The 25,133-nt window shown below is 39.9% G+C and overlaps 1 protein-coding gene across 4 annotated transcripts in view; it reads right to left on the bottom strand.

The window, feature by feature from the left end:
- Positions 1-2,689: 2,689 nt before the first annotated feature.
- Positions 2,690-25,133, bottom strand: part of ppp2r3a (protein phosphatase 2, regulatory subunit B'', alpha) — a 67,762-nt gene continuing 45,318 nt past the window's right edge. For 3 of the 4 annotated variants that reach the window (XM_032546573.1, XM_032546572.1, XM_032546575.1), the window contains 11 exons: positions 10,691-10,975; positions 9,835-9,938; positions 9,613-9,715; positions 9,430-9,504; positions 7,827-8,070; positions 7,683-7,731; positions 7,509-7,598; positions 7,225-7,400; positions 7,023-7,141; positions 6,658-6,764; positions 2,690-5,664 (listed from right to left, as the gene is read on the bottom strand). In XM_032546573.1, the coding sequence (XP_032402464.1) occupies positions 5,568-5,664; positions 6,658-6,764; positions 7,023-7,141; positions 7,225-7,400; positions 7,509-7,598; positions 7,683-7,731; positions 7,827-8,070; positions 9,430-9,504; positions 9,613-9,715; positions 9,835-9,938; positions 10,691-10,975 (1,449 nt within the window). In that variant the 3' untranslated portion in view covers positions 2,690-5,567. Of the gene's footprint in view, positions 5,665-6,657; positions 6,765-7,022; positions 7,142-7,224; positions 7,401-7,508; positions 7,599-7,682; positions 7,732-7,826; positions 8,071-9,429; positions 9,505-9,612; positions 9,716-9,834; positions 9,939-10,690; positions 10,976-12,391; positions 14,267-25,133 lie in introns of those variants that run through there. The other variant, XM_032546574.1, reaches the window with a different exon arrangement.

Here is a 25,133-nt window from a genome sequence, read left to right as displayed (position 1 = left end):
TCTGCCTTTCTTGGGAAGCCTAAGCTGGCCAAGTATATTCTTCTGTCCCCCTTGTTCTTTTCTTAATTTGATTAATTGATTGCAGTCGCTTCCCTGCCCCTTTCTCATCCATTTCCCAAATAGCTTATGTAAAGTTTGGTGTTCTGCTTCTATCTGTGCTCGTTTTCTCTCTGCCAACGTTGTCATGTGTTATTTCTTACAGATTACCTTCCATGTATGACATCAGAGTGGGGTGATATCACTTTATCACGTCGCTGTGTGGGTGCCAGCGATCATGTCTGTGGAATGTCTGTGACTCCAGGAGGTGGTACAGGGATCTGGTTGGTTAATTGTTTCGCCCCTGACATTTGTGAAAAACAATCATGAGTGCCATTTTTTAAACAATGAGCAGTCAACTCTGACCTTCAAATGGGAGGCAAATTGCTCATGTGCAAATCACAGCATGGCGGCATGCCAGCTATTACAGCGTTCTTGGAACAATTGTTGCTTTCAGAACAATAAGGCCTCAGAAGATAATCCTGCTTACAGTCACTCTGAGTGATAAGCCTTATTAGAGGCATTATTCCCCATTTCAACAAAACTTTAGAAACAGATTTACTGCCATCTAGTGGAAAAGTTTCAAATTGCAAGAAAATCTGCACTTCTATATGTTGAGACATGTAAAGAATTTTCACAATTAAAGGATTAGATTAGAGCAATAATAATCTTTAGACTGAGTGTCCCTTTCTTGCTCAGGTTTTCTGCTGTGCGGGACTTTTTATTTAAATAAACACTACGTTATGTTGATCATATTTTGGCTGTTTTAATTAAACTTCTTTTACTGTTATTCTGGGTTTGAGTTTTAGCCCTCTGTTTGCCATCATTTCTTTAATTTATATTATGTCTCTAGTCATTGCTTATTTAGCTCCTGTTTTTGTTCATTTGCAGCACACATCCGACATCTTCAGGGATTAGATCTTAATTTTTGAATTAAACATAAGTATATAAAACATGAAGAAACCTGCTTATTGCGTGTGTTTTTTAATAAATCAAAATTATTTCTTTTTTTCTAAATCCATTAGGTTTTTTGTTAGCATGCAAGCGTCATAACTATGAACTTCACACTGCTTTAACTGAATGTAGGTCATTAGAAATAATCTCTTTTGTTAACTCATGAATATATATATATATATATATATATATATATATATATATATATATATGAATAACATTCATCCATCCATTTTCTACATCATTTCCAGGTCTTAAAATAACAAAGCTGGCCCAGCCCACCACCATTGTTTCATTGTTGGCATGTTTATCTTTTTTTTTTTTTTTTTTTTATTTAGCTTAGCCCAAAACTTTCTTTGATTGCACAGACCTTAATTAATATGACGCCAGCTGTACTTGGAGAGAAAGATGACATGCAACACTCCACTCCAGTAGATGGCGGTAATGCACATCAATACGTTGCTTTCCAACCGCCATTTTAAAAAAAAAGAAAAAAAAAAAAAGAAGAAGAAGAGCAAGAAAATTCTCCATCGTCCTGCATCAAGTATTCAAGGCTATTTGTGGAAAACAACGGAGAAATCAACTAAAGCCAAGACTTTTGCAGCCAGAGGCAGAAAGATAAGAGGCACAAAGTCTCACTGAATGCGAGTGTAAACACTGTGTCGGTCTCATTTTGCGCGTACAAAACGGGTTGTGTAATGACCCGCTTGTGAAAATCTGCCTTCAGGAAAAAGCCTAAAAATAAACAGTAGCATAAAAAAATTCTTAAATAATGTAAATACCGCACTTACTGCAGCAGGTTTTCATGCTGCTGTAGAGCTACCATTGGAATTTACACAGATATAATCCAGCATAACTACCGTCACTTATCGATCTTTGATTTGACTACTAATTGTGTGGTTATGACAAAAAAAAGGGGATGTTTGGTACCTGTTACCTTCGTGCAGACGAACATGTGGTAGTTGTCTTCAATCACAGTTTCATTCAGCTGGATCTGAGTTGGACTGCAGGCCTTGGATCTATTTCTTGCATTGTTCCAGACTCCATTTTTGTTTTGGCAATGTAATAAATTGTATTCCGCCCTCTACACGGCTGTCGGGATTACCTGTAACCCCCTGACAACGTTTGACCATGATTTTCATCTACTTTCCTGGAAATCTCTATGACGGCAGCAGCTTAGCGATGATGAACTCTGTTGACTGAGGTTGAGTTCCTCCAGATTAAGGGCGTGTACTTCGGGACAACCTCTGACGGCTGATTGGTCAGTTGCTTACAAAAAAAACTGGAATAATTGACAGATGGGTGGCGTCATGTTAACTGCGACCACTGTGCAAGTGAAGTTTGCAGTGCTTTAGATGTTTCTCAATTGTTTTTAGTAGAACTCTTGGGAACTTTCACCCGTTTTCCATGTTTTCAATCATTATTTGTGGATAATGGCTGTCTGTGTGCTTTACTAACTAAAGACCTAAAGGTTTAGATGTGGCTTTGTAATAATTTCCAGGCTTGTAGATGTCTGTAACTTTGTCACCAGGGTCAGGATATGATATGTTGTTTTTTGAGATTATTTTTTTTGTGTGTGCTGTCAGATATCTTCCATTGGTCTGGGTATTCACCCCATGTGTAACTTTTATGTCTTTCTAAATTCATAAGACCTTTTGTGTGCATGTGTGTGTGGGAGAAAATACAAAAGTACAAGAAGGATTAATGAAGCAGCTTTATTGAAAATGTCTTAACCATAAACTTCAGATAAAGGCAGCATAAGAAAAGGGAAAGAAAGTCAGCAAGTAAGAAAGCAGGAAAGAACAAAAAGCATGCCAACACAATATGCAGCAATGAACATCCTCCTGTCTTCTCTGTACAAGAGGAAGAATGTCACAATAAAAGTCCTTCCTGCCTCTCTCCTTACAGAGATATAACGCTAAAGTCCTGCATGGCTTCTTTCGTTTTGTGATGCGTCACATTTGAGCACCGGGACACATTGCATAGAACAGAAATGTTAAGTATAACAACCCTCTTCTTTTTACATACAGAGAGTGAGTGTGTATGAGAGAGAAAGTTTAAAGGTTTCCGTTTGTGTGATGGTCAGAATGGAGAAAACGGAGGATTTCATCTAATTCTAGTGATAAAACTCCACAAATCTAACAAGCTAACAAACACACATCTACCATAATTTACCCCCCCACCCCCCTCCCAAGCCACACAGTGGCACAACAATACAAATCATGACAGGTCATAAAATAATCAGGCTTATCACAGCTCGAATGGCTTATATTATAATAGTTGTTAAAGTACAGTTTAATACAGAAGATAGATTTACAATTAGTATAAAGCAGAATTGGAGAGTTTAAGGTAGATGCTGTAAATCTTTACAGCTCTTAATCCCTTTGAATACAAACTGTGTACAACAAGAGGAGGTATGTAGCAGTGAATCTGAGACAAGACCAAATCTACTCTTGATTAAAAAAATAATAATCAAGACCTGTGCAGTGCAAAGCTATTCAGCACAACCTTAATGGCAACACCAAACAAGCGCTCCTAAAACACACTTTTCTGCCAGTGATTTGTAAGCCTTCACATGGTGCTAGCTTAGGTAGACACAGGCACTTGTCCCCGTGAGTGCAGCTTAAGTAAATAATGTCATTTAAAAGTATTTTTTTTTTAAATAAAAAATTAAGGAGTTATTATTATTATTGTTTAGTTTCAATCTAGATTGGTTGGTCCTGGAGGGCAAAGCGAACAGCTAGTCCAAGAGAGGCTGAGACCAAAGCAGACTATTGTGGTCAATTCTGTTCCTACTGTGTGTTTCATTCAGGAAGTACAATTGTTACTCACTGCCTTCAACCTGAATTTTTTTAGGTAAAATTTCACTAAATGGTCTGTAAAAAAAAAACAATCCAATACAAATAGGACGACAGTTTCAAGAAGAAAACAGCTAACGCAAACTGCTATTTAGTTTTTGACACTTCTTACGTTTTTTCATTTTCAATTTGGTCCTAGTTGCTAGTTTCAACCTCCAGTTTCAATTAATCTGGATTTTCATTAAATCAGGAGAGTTATTTACTGACTTTAACTCCAGATAAACTTTATAGAACTTCACTTCAAAATGTTTAACCGTCCCTTTAAAAAAAATCAAAAAAAAAAAAAAAAAAGAACACTATCACGGATTTTTCCTCAATCTGTGTGATTTGAGTTACTGGGACAAGATGTCAGAAAAGCTATGGTACATTGTGTATGTTATGTTCAATAGGGCAAAAACTACTAACAATATGGTGTAGGCTGAAATGTTAACAAAAGAACAGCATGTTCAGCATGAAATAACTTCATAATTTTAACTGCAAAGTGTTTTTGTCTAACAACAAGTATGGAAATCATAAAGTTTAGTCGCTATTCACCGCACATGTGAATGGTAACTTACAACATCTGGACAAAAAAATGCTTAACAGACAGCTGTTCAACTTGGTGAATGAAATTGTAAAGGAAAAAAATAATTTTTTATACCCTTCAACCTATTTTAATAACTAACAATACTGGGCTGTGCCTGTGCTTGGGGACAGGAGACATCAGTTGTTAGATCTAGCATATTAGAGATATAAAAGTGTAAAAATAAAGAAAAAAATAATACTGAAGGAGACCAGCAGGAGGGACACACATATCCTAAAATAAAATATACTGTTTGCATTATCACAGAGGTGACACGTGGAAATGTTTGGACAACCCTACCAGAGAGTTTGATACGACTGGCAGCACACTTCCTTTCATGTGCGTCTTTCCTCAACGTCATCTGAAATGCAGGGATTGAACGTTACAGTCCGTGACCTAAAACGGGGGCGGGGGGAGTCCGGGAGAGGATGAGCAGCTCCGGCAGTGAGGGGGACCGGACCACCAACACCAACGCGGGAAGTAAAAACCCAGTCGTCCTGATCCATGCAGTAGCCCATACTGGCCACAGAGAGGAGATAGTGTTGCGATCGTCCCCAAACTGTTACATGACCTCTCCCTGAGGGGACTTGAGTCTTAACAACTTCCTTCACCAGAAACGCAGTGACAAACTGCACACGCAGCATGTTCCTGAGGGCCGGGTCTGTGTGTACGTCACAGGGAGGAGGGCGCTGTTGATCCTCAGTGGCAGTGGCTTTAACAACTTTAAAGAACTCTCAGCTTAAAGTTTGTCTGCGTCGGTCTAAATTTGGCACAGCAACGGTAAAAACTCTTTTTTTTAAAAAAAGAAAACAGATTGTCTTTTGGCATGATTGTCAGTAGAGAATTCACAAAGAAGTTTTTTTTCTGTTTGTTTTTACAGTTAAGTAGTTTTCTCCCAGTCTCCGTCGAGCTTATCAAGCAGTTCTTTTTCTCTCCACTGTCACCGTCCGTCTTCTCAAATGGATCAAAGAGCAGAGATATTGTGCTGTCCATGTGTGTGAATGCATAGTTACGCCAAGCACACAGTAAAACAGAAGTGTACATACACAAACACATTCATAAACTCCTTCCTGAGAGGAGCCAGGAAGTCCCTTATTTCCATTTAGATCCTATGTTTCACCCACACGCAGATGCCGAGCAATTCCACAAAAAGAGATTTATGCCGACAGGTCGGATATGACCAGTTTTTCCATCTTATTCCCAATCTCTCCTGCGACCTGAAGCTCCTCAGATTCATAGTCGTCATCAAACGTCCTGAAAACAAACAAACAAAAATGCAAATCATGCTGTTATCCTTGCAAATATTCAATCTTAAGTAGTTATATGAACAATGCATTTGAAGAGTTTTGATATTTGGTCATTTTACAACCACAAACTTTCATGTTTTCTTATTGGGATTTTTTTTTGTTGTTTTTTGACTGACCAACACAAAGTCTATCGTGATTGTGAAATGGAAGGAAAATAATTTTTCTCCGAATACAAAATCTAAAAATTGCATTTAGTTATATCTTCTTTTTTGGCACTACTGGCCTTTGTTGAGTTGTAAATTGACAGGAAAGTCAGGTGGTGAAGAGGCAGAACACACAATTTGATAACAGCCACAAATCATTTCTAAATATCTGTACACGCTTAGCTGCCCCATCCAGTGCTTCACATTCTTGCCCATTCTTTTCAGCAAAATGTGCCCAAGCTGGGTCAGGCTGGATGGATCTGTGAGCATAAATTTTTATGTGTTACCATAGTGTTCTCTTTGGAATTAGGTCTGGATCTTAATTCTAACATATGCACTGAAAATGCTTTGATCCAGCCACAGATACGCGACACTGTAGAAGTGGATTGGTGTTCGAGTCATTTCCCCGCTAGAAGGCCCTCTTCAGTCTTGAGTCTTGTGTAACCTGTAAGAGCCTTTCTTCTAGAATTGCCCGTTATTTTGGCTCCATCTTAACATCAACTTTATCCCACTTCCATGTCCATGCTAAAGAGAATATATGATGAGTTTTGAGAGGTTCCTCATCCGACTGTGGTGATCTGTTCCACCGGTTCCCCAAAATGTTTGTGTCAAACTGGAAACTGTGTTTCTTGTGGGTTTCTTAAACAAAAACAGGAATCGTTTTCCTTCCCCATACTTTGTGTTGACCTATTATATAAAATCCCCCTTATTTATGGTTGTAATGTGGCCAAATGTGACAAGGTTTAGAGGGTATAAATTACTTTTTAAATGTGCTATATACAAGTGATGGTGTGTACCCTTCATGGAGCTGTTCGTTTGCAGTTTCCTCTGCTACCAGTATCTCATATTCCTCTGCAGCATATTTATCCCAGTCAGATGGCTCTGGACCTTCACTGTCAATGTCCTGAAACACATTTTTTTTTCATTATTTAATTTTTTCTACAGCCACAAAATAAATACAGTCAAGGAATTTTCAAGATTTATGTAAGGGTAAATAAAGAATAGATTAATCCGGTAGATACTGTAAGATTTATTTACTTATATTTATTATCAGTTATATTACTTATAATAATTTCAATCAACTCTAGTAAAACTCAGATTTTTATTGTTACAAAAAATTTTGCTTGAAATCCTATTACATACAAGAAATAAAAGTTGGCACCTTTTGCACTGCAAATGGATCTCTCTGCTCGTGGTCCAGGTATTTCTCCAGATTGAAAAATGTGTCGAAGAATATGTGAGCCATCCGGCAGCGCTTCAGATCGCTCAGGGTTATTTTACCTGGAGGAAAGGCATTCATGTGTTTAATGCGAGCACAAAATCTGTGTGTGACTCTCAGATGAAGAAAGTTAAAGATATTTAACCTGGATTCTCGGGCTTGACCAAGTCAAGCATTTGGCAGAGCAAATCCTGGAAGGGCAGCGGTTCGATGCCCATCCTCTCCATCCTCTCGCACTGCTCCTCATAGAAGTATTCCAGCTCAAACATGGAGAGAACGCCGTCGCCATCGACGTCCATACAGCGATACCAGTACTCTATGCTGCCGAGGCAAATGGGAGACAGGTTGTCGGTGTTTGAGTTTCTGAGGGTGACTGCAAACTTGTAAAACAGATGGTGAGTCACGGATATCCGAGCAGCTGCTTAATACCTGGTTGGGTTTTTCTTGTCTTCCTCAGATAAGAGGAACCAGACAAACTCAGCGTAGCTCATCCTGCCTTCTCTTTGCACAGCGTTGCCCCTGGAGACAAAACAGACAGAGCCGTTTGCATCGATCGCCACATTCGCGTTGAAGTAATCAGCTCCTCTGTGTGCTTTCACTCACCGGGTTACAGCACCGGAAAACAACCTGTCGATGATTCTGTTTGAGGATGCTGTCAAAAGGGTGAAAATAATGGCAGGAAAAATGAACAAATGCGATTGGACACATCATAAGAGAACGCTGTATTTAACTTCAAGTTGTTCTTACAGTGGTCATTGTATCTCGACAGGTCCTTGGGGTCAATGTAGAGGTCGTGGTCGGTGTCCAGCTCCCAGAACTTGCAGTAGATGACGTAGAAGTGTTCGTAGGAGAAGTAGTCGGTGATCTGGTTGATGTCGTCCTCTTCTTCCAGGAGGGCCAGCGTCTGCAGGAAGTTGCTCCTGCGCAGCTCTGTCATGGTGACGCGGCCCGTCCAGGAGCGGTTCACCACATAAAATATCCGCTGGATAACCTGTGGCAGGCAGAGAGGAAAGATGAGTAAATTCACTGTAAATTCACTATTTGTAAAATCTAAGTCATTAAAGTTCATTGACATGGCGAAAACTGCAGACTGCTATAATTCTTTACAAAGTCAAAAACAATTAGAGGAAAATATTAAAAAATTGTGTGAGATTAAGGAGCAAATGTATAAGTTAAGGGGAGAATCGCAGTTTAAAATATGCTAATTCAGAACAATTAGAAAATATTTTTGTGTGTCAAACTGTGGAATCATTTGAATATTGAACTTAGACATTATCCACATAAAACTGTTCAAATTGCTATTTAAGCATAACGCTGGACAAGCTGGATATAATATATAATATTCAGTTATTGTTGGTGCTTTTGTTGCTGATGCTTATGATGTACGAGAATCTTTTAGGCAAACAGAGAATGGCCCAAAAAGATAAAATATCCATTAAATTACCCATATCACAGTGACAATTTTATTTGCTTTCACCGGGGGATTAATTTCAACAATGAAACGATGCGAATAATAAAAAAATTAAGCATCTACATAAATCTTTAAAAGGAGAATAATGCAAAAAAGAAAAATAACGTTGCTTTAAAGATGGTTCTCACTCCAAGTTGGACAGGAGATCAGCTCACAGTTTAAACCAGGGATTCAGGTCACACTTAGCTCAACAAAGAGCGGGTCAGCAATCATTTCCTGGTAAATCAACCTCCCAGAGCTGCTAATGTCTTCTACAGAAGTGGATCAGCTGATGCACTAGAATGGTCTTAAAATGGACATGTGGCGGGCCGGGGGTCTCAGCTGCAAATGGGACTGTGGGCGGCTTCGTTTCCGTGATGTCACGGCACACCGACAAACTCTCCGCACTTCGACGCAGCAACACCTCGACTTCAGAGGCACGTGTTGCAGCTGCTCCAGTTAGCGGTGGTGAGCGCGCTCCTTCTAATGTTACACAGCAGATGTTCACAGGAGCAGCTCTGCTGGCAACGAAGGACAAGCTTGCTGGTATTAGAAACGCAAGTCAACGGATTTTATTAAAATGAAACAACATCGTAACGTCATAACTTAGAGGATAACCAGTAACTGTCATCATCTCAATCGCATTGTGTTCTTAAAATGTAAAAGGAGTGGATTCTTCACAGAATGCTCATTGTTGTTAGTACTCTCTTAGTCACATTTATTTCCACTCCTAACCTTCTCGCTCAAAAATTGTGAAAAATTCAACCCTAATTTAACCCCAATTTAAATGAGTTATTATATATAATAACTCATTTATAATCTGAGTAATAAATGAGTTATTATTCAGATTCACAATCTGAATAATAACTCATTTATCTTTCCATTATTTTGCCCATTTACCGTAGTAATGTAGCGCGAGTGGAATTCAGGGGCATCCTTCAAAAACGTGAGTCCAGGGTGTGTGTCCACAATGTCCTATAAACCAAGGATAAATGGTTATAGAAAGAAGAGACGTTTTATGCTTTAAAGAAACACACCGTTGCACTAGACCGTGTAACAAGCAAGAGTTTAGATGGCACCTACTTGGAGAAGAGGAATGAAGTCTTCCTGTTCCAAGTACGTAAGCCCAGGTTTAGATAGCAGATAAATAAACCTCGATGAATCATCATGGCAACTGTATAGCAACCTGCAGAAAAGAAGACAGGAGTATGTTGGGGAGATCTGGTTTCAGAACCTGAGGGCAGTCAAAATGTGGAGGATTCTGTTAAGAAACAAAACAGGAGAACTAAAACCGGGCATCCTTACTTTCTCCATGTTGCAACAAATGAGTGAACCGACACAAAGCCCGTCCTCTCACCACCAGCAGCGTAGAACATGGCTGCCTTCCAGTAAAGCGGACATCCACACACCTGAACAGAGACACAGACAAAACAGTCACTACTGTACAACAAAACACGTTTTTTTGGCCCAAATAAAGTCATATAAATAGTATAACCTATGTTAGTAAAGGTTGTGAATAATTGTTAAGTAGAAGGAATGAAATACAATATTTTAATTCAGCGAATATTCAGGATAACTAGCTGCAATAAACAACAGGAAGTCTTTTTATAGTCTTTTTATGTTTCTACGACCTAATACAGCGGTAGGGCCTCCACAGGGGCTCTTATGCCACCGAGAATGGCAAAGAATATTAGGTTTTATTATTAAATTACTTCTTACTACTAAAAAAATAATTAAAAAGGCAATTTTCTATTTATTATGCAATTTTGCAGAATTTCCATAAGAGAATAACAACAATCGTGCTAGAACTTACTTTTTTTGTTTACTGTTTTATTAGGTCATAAACTAACTGGGGGTTTTTTTCTTAATTTTCTATACAAGTGGAATTAAATACTCAGTTGTTGTTTTTTCTAACACCCGGTAGAAATTTGTTGACATGTTTTTGAAAGGGTTGTGTAGATTGTGCAGCTCTATACAATTTATATTTAGTAGAACCATGACCAAAATGGAGTTTTTGAGTTGTAAAAGTTGCTGACCCCTGACCTTAAAACAAAAATATTTTCCCTTTCTTCTTTGGAAAATAGCTCAAGGTCTATCTTTTTTTTTAGTTGCTTTTTTCTTCCATAAAGCAGCATAACTTAAACCACATATAACTGCTGACCTTTGCTATCTTGCCCATCTCATAAATGTCAGCCTTCTCCTCCTCGAACTCGGCGAAGGCCGTCTCTATGGCAGCGATGGTTGCGTCGTGGTTGGCAGTCGGGCCCAGGGCAGGGAGCCCACGAGGGTAGTAGAACCTGGGAATGTTAACGGCTGGAGGAGGGGGAGTGATGACCACCGGCGCTGGAGGAGGGCTTGGCGAACGTGGCGTGGGGGGCGGAGAAGCTGTGGTTGCGGGCGGCGCTGGAGGAGGTGTTCCTGGCTTCTTTTCCAGTTTGGGCTGGAGCTATGGCGATTAAGAGGAAATCAGGCACGGGGACAAAGGGTTGGGACTCTGTGCATGTCACATGTAGTGTTCATATTTTTGGATCTTTTTAGTGAAAAACTAGAGTCTTTGAAAAGTAACACCACATTGAGGCAGGAATTAGCTTCCTGAAGATCCACCTATGCTTTCGCTTCAGGAAGCTAATTCCCTGAAGCGAAAGCGTAGGTGGATCGTAAGAAAGCACAACAACCTCAGGCCTGTGACACACATGGAAATTCCCAGTGAATAATATTAAATATCTAACAAACTTGTCTGGCAATCAGTTAGTCACTGCAAAACATTTTAACTGTGGTGTTGGCAGGAACAGTTCCAAGTGGTGCAACACTGCAGAAGTCAACATAATGCAGGGCAGACATTTCCTGACTGCAAATTCTCAAACTCCAATAAAGCAATAGAAAACAGACAGCTGTTAAAATGAAGGTAATTTTTTAGGAGCCAACGTGAAAACGCAGACCTGCACTAATCAGTCAAAAATTTGTCGGTCCTCCAGAGATTGGCACTCGTGTGTGATCAGCAGGGCAAATACTGAAAAAAATGTATGTAATTAATTCAACTGATTGACTTATTAAATGGATAAACTAAGAACTCCCATCATTTACAGTCTTTAAATGCAACACCACTTTTGAGTTCAATAAACACTACATAAAAGTTAGAGAATATGTTGGAATTCCTTTGTTATCTGGTACAACAGTGTTCTTCTGTGAACATTTCAATATGAATAAGAGGGGAAAAAAATTAACAGACTAAACTGACCGAGGCAATAGGTACCCTAATTATTGGGTATCTATTGCCTCACAAAAGTTTAATCAAGAAAACCCATTTTATTCACTGTTTGCCTGCCAAACTTAAGGAGAGCAGTTCTTAGGACAGCATTATTTAAGATTTAATTTATGAGTAAAAGACCTAATTTACACTAGGTCTTTTAGTCCTCATGCTGGTGGTAAGAGAACATGTTGCACCAGGGTGGAATGAAAAGATACAGATTTCACAGTGTTACTGACTCTGCTGCTTATGAAATCTCCAGGCAGACCTCAGTGGAGTCCTCTGTTGGGCCTCCGTCCCGTCTGTATTGAGCAGGACAGCTGGAGCTGTGCTTCCCTTCAAAGTGTTCATTCTATCGCTCTATTCCTGCAACCCCCTGCACTATAAATACACCACCAATACCTGTCTCAAAATAGTTTTGCCGTCCATGGCATGTAACTCTGTGTCTAAGAGCAACAAGACGCGACTACTGTATCTGTGTGTCTTTAAAGCACCACCAGGTCTGTCTTTTATGTGATGAACAAACGATTAAATGGATGACAGTCCAACCTCCATGCATTCTCTTTGCACTACCACACTTGCGCGGTGTTTATGCTGACTGCTGAACCGACTGACCTGTTGCTGTTGGAAAGACTTGAGCCTCTTTTTGAACCGTGAGGGCAGGACAAAGTCACACCCCCTGGCCAGAAAAGCCAGCTCCCCCCTCAAGTCAGGGTCCCGCCGTAACGAAGCCTCTTTGTCCTCCTTGATCATCATGGTGGAGGCCGACGCTCGCTACTCCTCTATGAGATATGGCCACTGATGCGGCTACAGATGAAGTGGTTTGCCCAGAAATTAAACTACTTCCTGTAACTGTAACTGTAACGGAAGAGCTTACTCAGGAGCCAAAACAGCCATACAATCCGTCAATATCTCCTTTGGCAACTACTTACACTTCAAAAAGCTATGTCCTATGCACTCCCCTTGACCAGACAAAGTTTAAAAGCTGCGTTCTGTAGAGCGGTATTCCATTAATGAATCTGAGTAAGGAGGCTTTCCTCAGGCGTCCCGTACCACAAAAAGGTTCGAAGCAACATGGTAGCATGCTCCTTTATCTGCAGCTGCAACCCCAAAACACAGCTTCTGTTCTGGGTAGAAACCTGTCAGCTGTCCCCATGTCAGCTTTGGATGTGTGCATTAGATGTAGCCTGACTGGTGCCTGCTGCTCCAAGCTGGGCTCTGACAAGCTGCGGTGAGAAACATGAGCCATGTCGGGGTCTGGTAATACACACACGCGCGTGCACACACATGCACCGAACTGTCTGTCCTGAGCGTTGGGGCGGTGGGTGGGTCAGGGGCTGCAAACATGTTGTATATCAGTGAGTTATGTTTTGCAGGAACTGGGTCCTCTTCAGTTTCTGCTCGGGACTAAAGTTAGCCAGTAGGAAGTTACAACTCAAAGTGATTGAAATAATTCTACAGCAGACAGGAAGCTTCTCTTTAAACTGCGGGAGAAGTAAGCTGAAATATTTTCATAGACGTAATTCGAGATGAAGTGATGAATCAGCGGGAGAAGCAGCTGTCGAGAAAAAGTTTATTCCTCACAGGGAGTAGTTAAAGAGGGCCTTTAGATATTTACCTGAACCTTTTGAACACCAACATCTGCTCTCAGTTGTCACTTAAGCTGAAAATAATTATTCTCTGTTAGGTAGTTGATGAATTAAACAATGTGAAATTGAACGGTCCACATTAGCATTCCTTTTTACTACATGCATCCTTTAGCATACTACAAATACATTTACAATCACTCGTGCATACCCTCACACTTTTAGCTGAACTAATTGGCAAATTAAGCCTAATGTGTGTTAAGTCTCCTCTTTTGTTGCCAGCAAGTGGCGTGTCATGTTGAAAAAGTGCCAGGTTTCTTTATTCGGCATCACAAGACGGCCTGTGAATGCAGGTAGGAAACATGGCCTCAAACCTCAATGCTGTACTGCCTGATGTTCTCTCCGAAGCCCGTTTTGGTGATGGAGAGTTGAGATTTAAAGTCCTGTGACCGAACCTTGGCAACAAAGGATCAGTGAGAAAGTTGGTCAGTAAGATCGATCTGTTCTTGGGTTCTAAAAGCTTTGCTCCTGCAACAAAATGCTGGGAGAGTGAAGGTGGGGAAAGCTATTGCTGAAGCTCTGGAGAGCACAGACCTGATCCAGAGAAGCTACCAGAGTGACATGTTCACAGGAAGGGCTGCGGTCTAAAACCTCAACTCTACAAAGATCTTTGAATGGTGCGTCAGTGAGGGATGTTCAATGGTCGGGCCTGACTTTAGAGATGCAGGGATGCAGGAAAGGGTGACTAAAGCAAACATGTCAGACCAACACACAACTTAACCCTGCTTAGGATAGTGTTGATACTGGAGCCTATCCCAACAGTGAATGGGAACTAGGCAAGAGGAATGTTTGACAAACGACCAAAAAAAAGCTGTGTTTCCATTTCAAATGTACGCAAAATTTACTCGATACTCTGCTAATGTCGAAAAAACAAAATTTTGCAACTGAAGTGTTTCTGTTAAATGGGAAACACAATCAAAAATAAATTGAATAAGTTTGTTCCCGCAATAAGTCATTAAAAAATATGCCTCACCATCATCCTCCTATCGCTCTTGTCCTCCTTTTCGTATTTTCCGTCAGTAGTAACATCCGGTTATGGATTACGTGACTCGTGTGATGAGGAGAGCATTTAAAATGCAATTTTGCAAAATACATTGATTTTCACCTCATCCTAGCTCAGTAACTTTTTATTGAAAAACCTGATTTTTTTCATAATTCCAATTTGCGCACTAACATAGTCGATGTAAGCACAGCTACTGACAACACCACTCTTCAGTGTGGAAGTTGTTACTCAGATCATGAGTGAAAGCTATGTATCAGTGAGATTATAAAAATATAAAAATAAAAAAAATGTCATAAAAACAGAAAAGCTACTTAAAGATTTTAGACAGAAAACTGTTTGTGAAGAGGCTTATCAGCTCCTGACTGGACTTATTTGAATCTCGGTGTAATTCAGCGTGCACACATTCTGACAATGACGTCCATTCAGGTTCCCAGGAAATTGGAACAGAGCAACAGATCCACAGCATCACGAGTCCCCCACCTTACATAATGGGATGGTTAAACCCACCTGCAGTCCAGTTAAAGTCTCTGAAAATCCAACATGTTTGTTTGTAATAACAGGACAGAAAAGGTTGTTTTTTTTCTTGCAACACTTCATCAATCTAAGGGTGGCTTTGGACGCTTGGTGACCAAAAAGAGGCCTCTCTTTTCTGCACTTCTCTTATAGGACATTTAATAAAACGTTTTTCTCCTCCCTTATATTCATGTGGTGGCAAGACAAACATGGGGTCTCCTCCAGCCTAGTGGCGAGTTTATCTGTGTTAAATTTATGATTGTTAGGGGGAACGATCTCTGTATCCCCAGTGATTTTGGTAAAAATGTATTTAATTCCCCTGACTGAATTTTGAATTGTCACACGATTTTACCAGAGGTAACAGTAAAAAGCATGATTTGCCATTTTACCTGTGACCAGGTAAAATAGCAAATAATGTCATTTTAATGTTTTCATAAAATGACAGACAGCAAAAACTGTCTGTTAGTTGCCAATACAGTAACAAGGTGGCAAAAATGTATTTTCCCTAACTAAAGCTGGGAAGTCATTTAAGGCCATACCAATCTGAAGCCTTAATGAAGCGAGACAGGAGATTCTTCTGGACTTTTTCAATAAGTTCTTGTAGCAAACATAATTCAAACACATGGACAGCAACTGACTATAATAGCAGAGAAATTAAGGTCAAGTACAGACAGTTGTGCGGATCTCTTTCAGGGCAACACAAGCTGGAAATCTAGCCCCCTCTAGTGATACAGAGGCTTATTTAGGTTTCTGACAGTAAAAACAAATGGGGTTTTTTTTGTTTTGTTTTTTATAAAATAAATTTAATATTTGATCCTAACTCAGTTTTCAGAGTTTTATGTTATTCTGTTTTTTAATGCATTTTTTCTACCTGAAGGTGAAGGTTTCTATTCTCACAAGACTAATGGAGGAGTTGTGAGAGCGTGCTCATCTATGGAAATAAACCCAGAAAAATAAGTGAGTCACCTTATGTTTTGGGTAACTCCCTGTACACCGTCCTGAATTCTTCGGAACAACTGGACGCCATACCGAAGCCAAGGTCGCATACCGATCCCACACAGAGCTACACACACTCACAAACTTATCTTCTTTTCCTACCCTCATCTGATTCTTATGTTGCAGCGGGAAACGGTCCACAACTCATAATAAACTGCAAGTATGTTCCAGTATTCCCCTGATCCCTGTTTTATCACTAAATTATACCTCTAGCACTTCTTGATCTCAACCTTATCAATTGCAGCAATGCGTCTATGAACTGGTTTATCTCTGTATAAAGCGATGTGTGTGTGTATTTAACTGTGAGCCCCAACAGATGCCGCCAAGCAGCTGTGTGCTCTTTTCCTGTCTGACTGACAGATGGTGTAACCCGGCCTTCCCGGCCCCGCTCTGCCTGGGCCTGAGACCAGTTTAGCGGTGAAGACAGTGAGATTGGTGTGGGGAGTCCGATCCTTCAAACATCCAGGATTTAGTACTCTGCTGCGCTCAGGTGACATGAAAACAAACTCTGGCACAAACTGTTCCCTTTAAGAAGGATGCAGAGAGCCGGCGAGTCAAAGGCACATTGAGGAGCGACTAAAGAGTAAAAGACACAAAAAATTAAAATGGAACTGATGTGTCTTACATTAGCCATTACCTTTTTATTGCTCATTGAAGAAATCAACTTGTGTTTGGGTTATTTTTGGCTCTTAAGGTTGTTAAGCTCTAGCTAAAACTGTCACAAAGTCCAATTAAAGAAAAGCTACAATGGGACACAGCTCAGTGATTCATCCACTTAAGTTCTATTCAATTAATTTATATATTGCTAATTTAAAAGAGATTTCCAACAAATGTTAACTCAAAGTAAAATGGTCAAGTATTACACTTATTTCAATCCAGTCATGTAGTAAGGTGAAAATTCTGTTACATACAGTCCATACATATGTAATGTCAGATGCGTTCCAAGCTGTAACATTGAGTTTTTGTGTAGCTGTTTAAAAAAAAATAAAAAATAAAAAACACACACATACAAACAGCCTTTTTCATGAGAATTTACATCACATTCTTTTTCTTTTTAGCTAATGTATCTGTGTGTCTATCTCCAAAACAACTAAATGATTTGGGGTATTTGTGATGTCGTTCACAAAGAAAGAGAGAGTGAGTTAGCTGCTGCAGCTTCCTAATTGTTGCTTTCATGTAATCTCCTTTGCAACCTTGAACCGGACAGATATTTATAAACATGTTCATAAGAGCTTAGTTTATAAAATACGACAAGCTTGTAAATACATTTTGTCACAACTGGACAATGGAACTGGGTTGAAATATGCTGCCAGCTGAGTTATCAACAAGCCATATCAAAACAGAGAGTAAAATCCCAGTATGAGTCTAGCCCTTTGGCTAACTGCTGCACATAGAAACATGGTTGAAGTAAAATGTGTTTATTAAAGTCTTCAGCTCAGGGGTGTCCAACTCCATTCTTCAGGAGTCAGTGTTCCACGTGTTTTAGATTTTCAACTATTTGCTGGATCAAATAAAAGGTTCACTAGCTGGCTCCTGCAGAACTCATGACGCAGTAAGCAGCTGCGTCATGCAGCCCACCTGCATAGTACTGCCATTTAAATGGCAGTGCTATGTAAGGTCAACTTTTTTTAAGCTTTACAGCGTGTTATAATGTTACTCTCTCATCAAAAACATACCTGGATTCTTTCATGCATGTTAGAGATATCTGCTGTGGCAACCATTCAGTTGTGCAAAACGCCTGGGGGTACCAACAGGCATCTTCAAGGAGTTTCGTGGCTTACAAATTTCTGCCTCACAAAGCACTCTTCTCCCGTAACACTCCTACTCAGATCCTTCAGACTAACCCGCATCAATTAGCAAACACCTGCTGGATCTTCACATCAGGTGAGCTCGTTATACAAACAACTCTTTAGTGCAACGCTGGTAAAAATGTTGAAGTATTAATTGTGATTTTTTTATTGTACTTTGCTGATACTGAGGTACTAAAGCAAATGCTTCCCCCTGTGCAAACCTGGGGACGGGGAGATAAGCAGAGGAAAAGATAACTGAAGAAATAATGGAAGATTACTGGAGGAAAGACGGAAAGCAATGTGTGTTTTGAGTGCTATATTTCCCAATCCTGTCCTATGCTCACCACTTGGACCCAATCCAATCCCACTACAGCAGAAACAAATGAGACACTAGCCTTCACGGCATTGATCATATAAGTACTGAACCGGAAGTATTGAGGGGTCAGCTGTCCAGCAACAACTGTCACCTAACTGTGGAATACACACTTGAGATGCACACATGTCGTCCTCAAGGACTTAATTAGTCCACACAAATTGTTCTGAGTGGGTTTGTGGGAGCATCCATGTATGTCTTGATGGATTCACTTAACTGGAACTGTTTATTCTCGTCTTTAAGAGCAGCTAAATAGTGTGAACATGACAGCTTCCTTAACACACACACCCCCAAAACACACACACCCATGCACACCCCCGCATTCACTCTATGAAACTGGCTGTCTACTGTGTGTATATTTATCAGGGTGAGGTTGGCGACTGATTTCATATTTATTTCTGCTTCAGGCACCAGGCAGAGTTTACTCACACATGCATTCATTAACGGATGCAGGGCCGACAATGTCATGTACAAAATATTAGGAGGAGAAGATGATGGATGTAATGGGAAGACTTTAGTCATTAGATATAAAGCCAAGTTTAAAATATTAGAGGGACAAGAGGAAACCCGAAAAATTGCGGGTCATGATAGTTTGGTTGCCTTTATTCAATCCTTTTGAATTTAAGTTGAACTCAAGAGTTGACACTTGAGCACAAACTTAGCTAAAAAGCCTGGTGTAAGTGAGCCAGCCAAATTCAAAATTATGTCAAACATGGACTGCAAAATTTTTCTGAAACAGCATCAAAAATAGATGCTGAGCAAGACAGCAAATTTACGACCAGTGTCATGGAGTGAACATCTGTTTCAGCTGGACGGACACAATATCACGTTTGGTCATTGAGCTCAAACCATCAACACATTGATGAAGTCCAAGAAAGTCTGTCTTTTTGTCAAGTTTACCTGCGATACGTCACATAGACTGAAGCAAGAACATGACTGAAGTTTTTGTCCTGAAGAGAGTAAACCAGACTTTCAATCAATTATTTCTATAGCACTTTTCACAAACACAATGTTGGTGAGCAAAGTGCTTCACAAAATAAAGAGAACATGAGAGCAGGTCAAAAGGAAGAAAGACCAGATAAAACCAGAAGTTTCACACCATGTTTAAGTGAAACTTCTTTAAAAGTCTGTCAAAATAAAAAAAAAACTCTTGAGCTTTGATTTAAAGAGGCCAAGTTCTTTTATAGGAGAACTAGTGGAAAGAAGAAGGTGCGACTGCAGAAAAGGCACAATCACCCCCGCATTTGTGCTTTGTCTGAGGAACAGTCAGTAAGAGACTTTGCCACAAATAAAACCTAAAAACACTGTAGCAGTTCAGAAACAGGTTCTTTGGTTTCCAGACAGCAAGATTTCCCATTGCGCTACAAGAAAATGGGACATCACACTGTGGAAAAGAAGCTTTTTCCCCTCAAGATCTTTCAACTGAACTTGGAAAAGATGTTCATTTAAAAGGGAATCTTAAATGGATTCTTGTATAAGTCTTGCAGGATGAGGAGTATTCACAATTGGGAAATGGGCCAATTATCCTTCATTCATTGAATACAGACTGAAGCAGTCTTAGTAAGAAAAGGTGGAAAGGAACTCGCCTAACTAATTATTCTTAAATGTTGACTCAAATGGGCATAAAGGTTGACATTATCTCCAGTGTTGTTTTCTCTGTGCGTCCATTTCCAATTATACTTTAAAATCTTGCCAAGACAGCTTTGCTCTGTGTGGCTCACTCACCAGAGATGATACTTCTCAAGAACATTTCATCATTCCTCTGGCCTCTGTTGTCTTCCGTCATATTATCAATAAACACAATGACCCTGGTCCAATGAAAATCATCATGACCTTCCACTCACATTGCCTCCATGTGTTTTAAAGACAATATGGCGCAGTTTCAGTGCCAAAATTAAGACTGTTGCACATCCAAAGGTGGCTACTTTTTTGTCGCAGAAGGCTATATCCATTCTGAAGCTGCATACTGATCTGATTGATGATAGGCTGGCATTTGTAACAAAGCTACTGAAAACTGACATGAAGAGGCGAATATTTATGTAATCACTTATTTTATGCTAAATAATTGTAATTTTATAGGAATCAGTTTTTGCTTTGACATTCAAGGGTTTATTTGTAACTTTGTTGGTCAAAAAAAGCCACATTTTGTACAGTAGGATGGATTCTTAAAAGCATTTAAAAAGGGTAAACCATCCAAGGGACTGAATACTCTTTATAGGCACTCTAAGCTGTCTTAATGAAGAGATCATATTGAGACAAAAAACCTTTTATCCAAATCCGATACTAGTACACGGGGTGCTCCCCAATCAGGGGAGGACCAAAATGTAGCAATTAGTTCTAACATTTATGTTTTGCTTGGCGGATGACAGAAACATTAAGAAGATTTACAGACTATAAATATGTCCCACCGCAGGGATTGATCTTGCTTGCTCGGATCAAAAATGAAGGAGGGAAAGCACAAGTTTTCTCAATAATTGTGAGAATTTGCTAAGCTGTATATGAGTATACTACAAAAGAAAAGTGCCCCGTTATTTCTGGATCCAACTGAGATTATTTCTTGGAGTTGTAAATTAAGTAAAATAATATTAAGTTGGTAAAAAGTAAAAAATGTTATGTTTTCATTGTACAAGTATAGCTCCACTTTCAATCTCGCTGGAGAGTGTGTATTGTTTTGAATGCCAGCCATATGCTTTTTTTATGGGATGTTATTTTTGAAGACCAAGAGCAAAATTACCTCTTCTAAGTTTAAACCTAAACCTGATATGATGGGAAGCAGGTTACTATCCCATGTCTTTCCCATGTGATTGTACAGCGACTCGCTTTGGACCAACACTGCCAAATGTCATCACCATGGTGATAACCCTTTCCCTGGATAGAGATGTGGGAGGAATGCTCTCAGGGCTCCCATGCCAAGAATGGGAAACACAGTTCACTTCGCTGCTCTAATGTTCTTTATTTCCAGTCTCGCTTCCTCTTGACAAGGAGCTGCAAGCACTCCCACAGCCCAGTTACCTTGGGAACCGCCCTCCCCTCCTCAAAGTCTGAAAGATTGAATCAGGTTCAAGTGCCGCTTCCGTGATAGATGAAGTGAATCAGTGCTATTCACGGTCTAGTTCACTTCCGAATATGAGGAAGACAACATGGGAGTAGTTAAAAACACAGCTGCTTCTCTCTGAGTGGAAGCAGAGGCTGTTCTGGCATAATAAGATTACCTCCTCAAACACCAAAACAGACCATGATGCAGGTTTTATCCCATACCAACGTACTCCACAGTTGCTGGAAATACGTGAGCCTGGAAGGTGGAATCAAAACATTCACCAAAAAGCTCCATCATCAACTACAGCCGCACATTTGTAAAAAGAAAAAAACATTAGGCCTCACAGAAGTATTCATGCCCCTTAATTCTTCCCACATACAAAATGTGTAGACACACCCCCAATGGCTTTTTTCCTTACAGTGTACACTATTTAATCATCCACTACTGTTTGTGGACCTGAGATGTAAAATTTATACTGACCAAGTGATTTTTTATGTTTCACATTACCTATTTAAAGTGCATCTCAGGATTCAAAGCAACTAATCCTACATAAGGGGAACTGCTGGATTACATGCTCTAGAGTTGTTGCTACAGTGTAGTTTCACACAGCTACCAGCAGAGGAAAGCAGCACCTTGCTTTTTTATTGAAAAAAAAAAAAGGCAACAACGATCCCAAGTCACATTCAATGCCACAGCCTTCAATGTTGTATTTAGATCCATCAAATAGAACTGAAACATGTTTATAAACATTTGAAATAATACTTGGGACATAAAAAGGCCATTAGCTTCCCTCTAGTTTTTATATACAACAAACTTTTCATTTTAAATCACATCAGGTCTTTTTGTTTCAACACTGAAAAGACATTCTGCACTGTTTTCATCCATGCATGTAAAATCTGAATTAAAATTCCGCAACACTCAGGTCGTCCTGCAGATGGTGCCAAAAGTCTCTTTTCATGTTGAAACCAAGAGTGAGCTTGCAGTTAGGCTTAAGTCACACTAGAGGGCAGCAGAACTCTGTTATTACCACCTAGCAGTGAGAATGGAACTGACTGATGATGACGCCGAAGGTTCTGACCCCCTTTTGGCTTTATATTCTCATCGACTCACTTTTGTAAATTAGATACGACTTGTATTTGCATCAACATAGCAACAGCATGCAGAACTGCCACTGATAACTTATGTTAAAAGCAAAAGAGATGTTGATTAAGGTTGAAACTTTGTATTCTTATATTTTATTCACATTAAGTTATATTAGAGGTTGCCAAGCTAAGACATGTTTTCCAAGCAAAAATCCTGGTATGGATTCTGGTGAGAGCATCTCATCAGCGAGGACGAACACCCATGGCTTAGTTTGGGTGGAGCAGAGCTAGGTTCAAAGAGAGATGGATAAATACGCAGGCTGGAAGTTGATGGGTGGAGGAGTGGGTAACACCCAAGCCTTTACAGAGCCATGATGTTCTGGATCACTGGCAAGCTCTTTTACAAGGAAACAAAGATCCCTGAGCACACACAAGCCCATACACACCCATCCCCAACACAGTGGTGCCGATTTAAATCTAAAAAAAAACCAAACAAACAAAAAAAACATTCAGCCTGCGTCTGATCTCCCATGGTGCCGTGATTCTGCAGGGGGGAATCCCAGTCAGCCAATCGCATTGCACAACTTATATTCTGGGATGAGGGAGTCCTTCCTCCTACCTTCTGCTCATAAACATGTTGTGGTGGTTTCCACAGCAACCCAGGGGAAGCTGAGGGTGTTACGCAGTTGTGACTCCCTCTGCTGACTTTTCAGATGAAAAACTCTACATGCACAAAAAAGTTGGGGTTGCACATAGAGTCCGCACACACACTCATACTTGAGAGGCGCGCCTCACACTAGGAACAGTTGGATGACATCCAAGCATTCACTGTGAGTGAATTACGGGGTAGCCTCAATGAGCGTGTGCACATAACAATAAATCAGAAAAACATGGAGGTAACTAAGCCATTCCTAAGCAGAGCCTTGCAAAAGTATCAATGCTCCTTGAATTTTCTTTTATTATGGTGACCACGAATTTTTGTGTATTTTTTAGCTAAAATGTTAGTCTGTATATGTCTGTTGCTGGGGTAGACATAACCTATAAGACTTGCAGCTGTATTTGCAAAAAATAAACTCAATAATTCTACAGTGTATTGACTTGCTTTTTAGATTTTTATTTGTAAATCCTTTCAAAAACCACGTTCATTCCTTCTCACAAATATGCACTACTTGTGTAACATCAAATACTATGAAATACACACAATGGGTTTGGATGCGTTTTGAAAGCCCCTATGTGAGTGTGATCACTTGGATGTGTGTATTGTGGTGAATGTCCCATTGTTCAGGCTGACCATGGAGTCTATCGGAACCATTCTTACTTACAACAATCCAAGCCTCCCTGGCTGAAAGTATACTGAGTGTGTAACTAAAAGTGCACGCATTCATCCGTGTACTTGCACCTAGGTCAAAACGAGCAACTTTCCACGCTTGGCCAAAGTTCCTGCTCTGACCTTATTTCCTGTGGAAGCGGCCAAGGAATGATGTCACCCTCCGCAGACCCAAAGTCAACAACTGCACAATGCAGGGCCCACCGGCATGACTCGTTTCCCCCCAGGTGCTGCAATTTGAGTTACTCCATCTTTCTGTCGTCCTTTTCTAATACCCATGATTTTTTTTTCCATTTCTTAGCCAGGAACTAAAATAAAAATATTTTATTTCTCCTTGTGTCACAAACATTTATTCTTCTGCCTCTTTTATCCTCTTACTACTTCTTCCTCCTTGTTGCTCCTTTTATTATTTGTTTAACTGTCTATACCAAAACATTTCATACTTTTTTTCCCCAAACGGTTAATTGTTCTCTTGTCCTGACTACAAATGTGGGCAGTAAAATTTTAACGCATGAATATACTACTGGTTAAATCCCAATGTAGCTTTAGCTGCATGTTTACTCTCATCCAGCCAGAGCACCTGTGTACGGTCATTTTTTTTATGCTCATGATTTTAAAGTAAAAAGAGTGGATCAACCTTCAGATGAAGTACTGAAGGGAGGTCTTTGCTGCTAAGCAAATGCAAAACAGAAAGAAGTTCATGGGGTTGGAAAATCTGAAAGAAATAATAATGAAAATAAGAATGTATTTTTATGTTCATGGAAGGACCAGGCAGGCTAGAATGGTTATGAAAAATAGTTGCAGTCTGCCTAAATAATTGCAAATAGCAATTTCGTGATACCTGTAAGAGCTCTGCTGGTTCTGATGGCGCTGTTATAGTGAAACAATTATTTAACTTGCAATAATTGTGCTTTCAGCGAAGTGAATATTGTTTGACCATATAAAAACAAACAGCTAAGGGCAAACCTTTAATTTAAGCTTACTATTGCCTGGGTAGCCGTTTCTCTTTTATCCTTATAGTTTTAGACCTAAATGCAATGTATTTTTCAGAGAAGGTCATTCTAAATGTTTTCATACTCTATTATCTTGTTTAGTGCGCTTGTACATGTTTACCACTTTCCGCACATTCAGAAAGAACGGTTAGCCAACTAGTGCTATTTTGGAACAGCAAGCACTTCCCAAACAGTTGGCATAACCACTCGAACCACCAGAGAGTTAATAAAGCCATCAGACTGGCAGCTCTCGATGCCGCCAGGGGCCTAAGTGTGTCTGTAAATTATGTCACCGTTCAGAGAGCAGAAACAAAAACATGTCAGACTTCAGCCTCTTATTTTTGGAAGAGAAAGAGGCTGCTGACATGATGAACCTCGACTCGCGGCGTTACTCAAGCCATGTCTCTATGCTCTGGATGCGGTCTTGCCTTTGAGTGAGATCGGCTGGCATCCTTGTCGTCATGAAGATTAACGGGTATGTTCTGACTGGATGCAAAAAAATAAAACTAAAGCCCTGCAGTAGGTATGTGCCATTAAGAGATTCTCAGATAACCAAAAGCAAAAGAATATCCTCGAACGTAACAATTATAATTGATGC

This window comes from Xiphophorus hellerii, chromosome 19 (genome assembly GCF_003331165.1).
Source record: "Xiphophorus hellerii strain 12219 chromosome 19, Xiphophorus_hellerii-4.1, whole genome shotgun sequence".
NCBI classification, from domain to species: Eukaryota; Metazoa; Chordata; class Actinopteri; order Cyprinodontiformes; family Poeciliidae; genus Xiphophorus; species Xiphophorus hellerii.
Note: the sequence above shows the minus strand (reverse complement) of the source record. Positions and strands in the feature narration are given on the sequence as shown.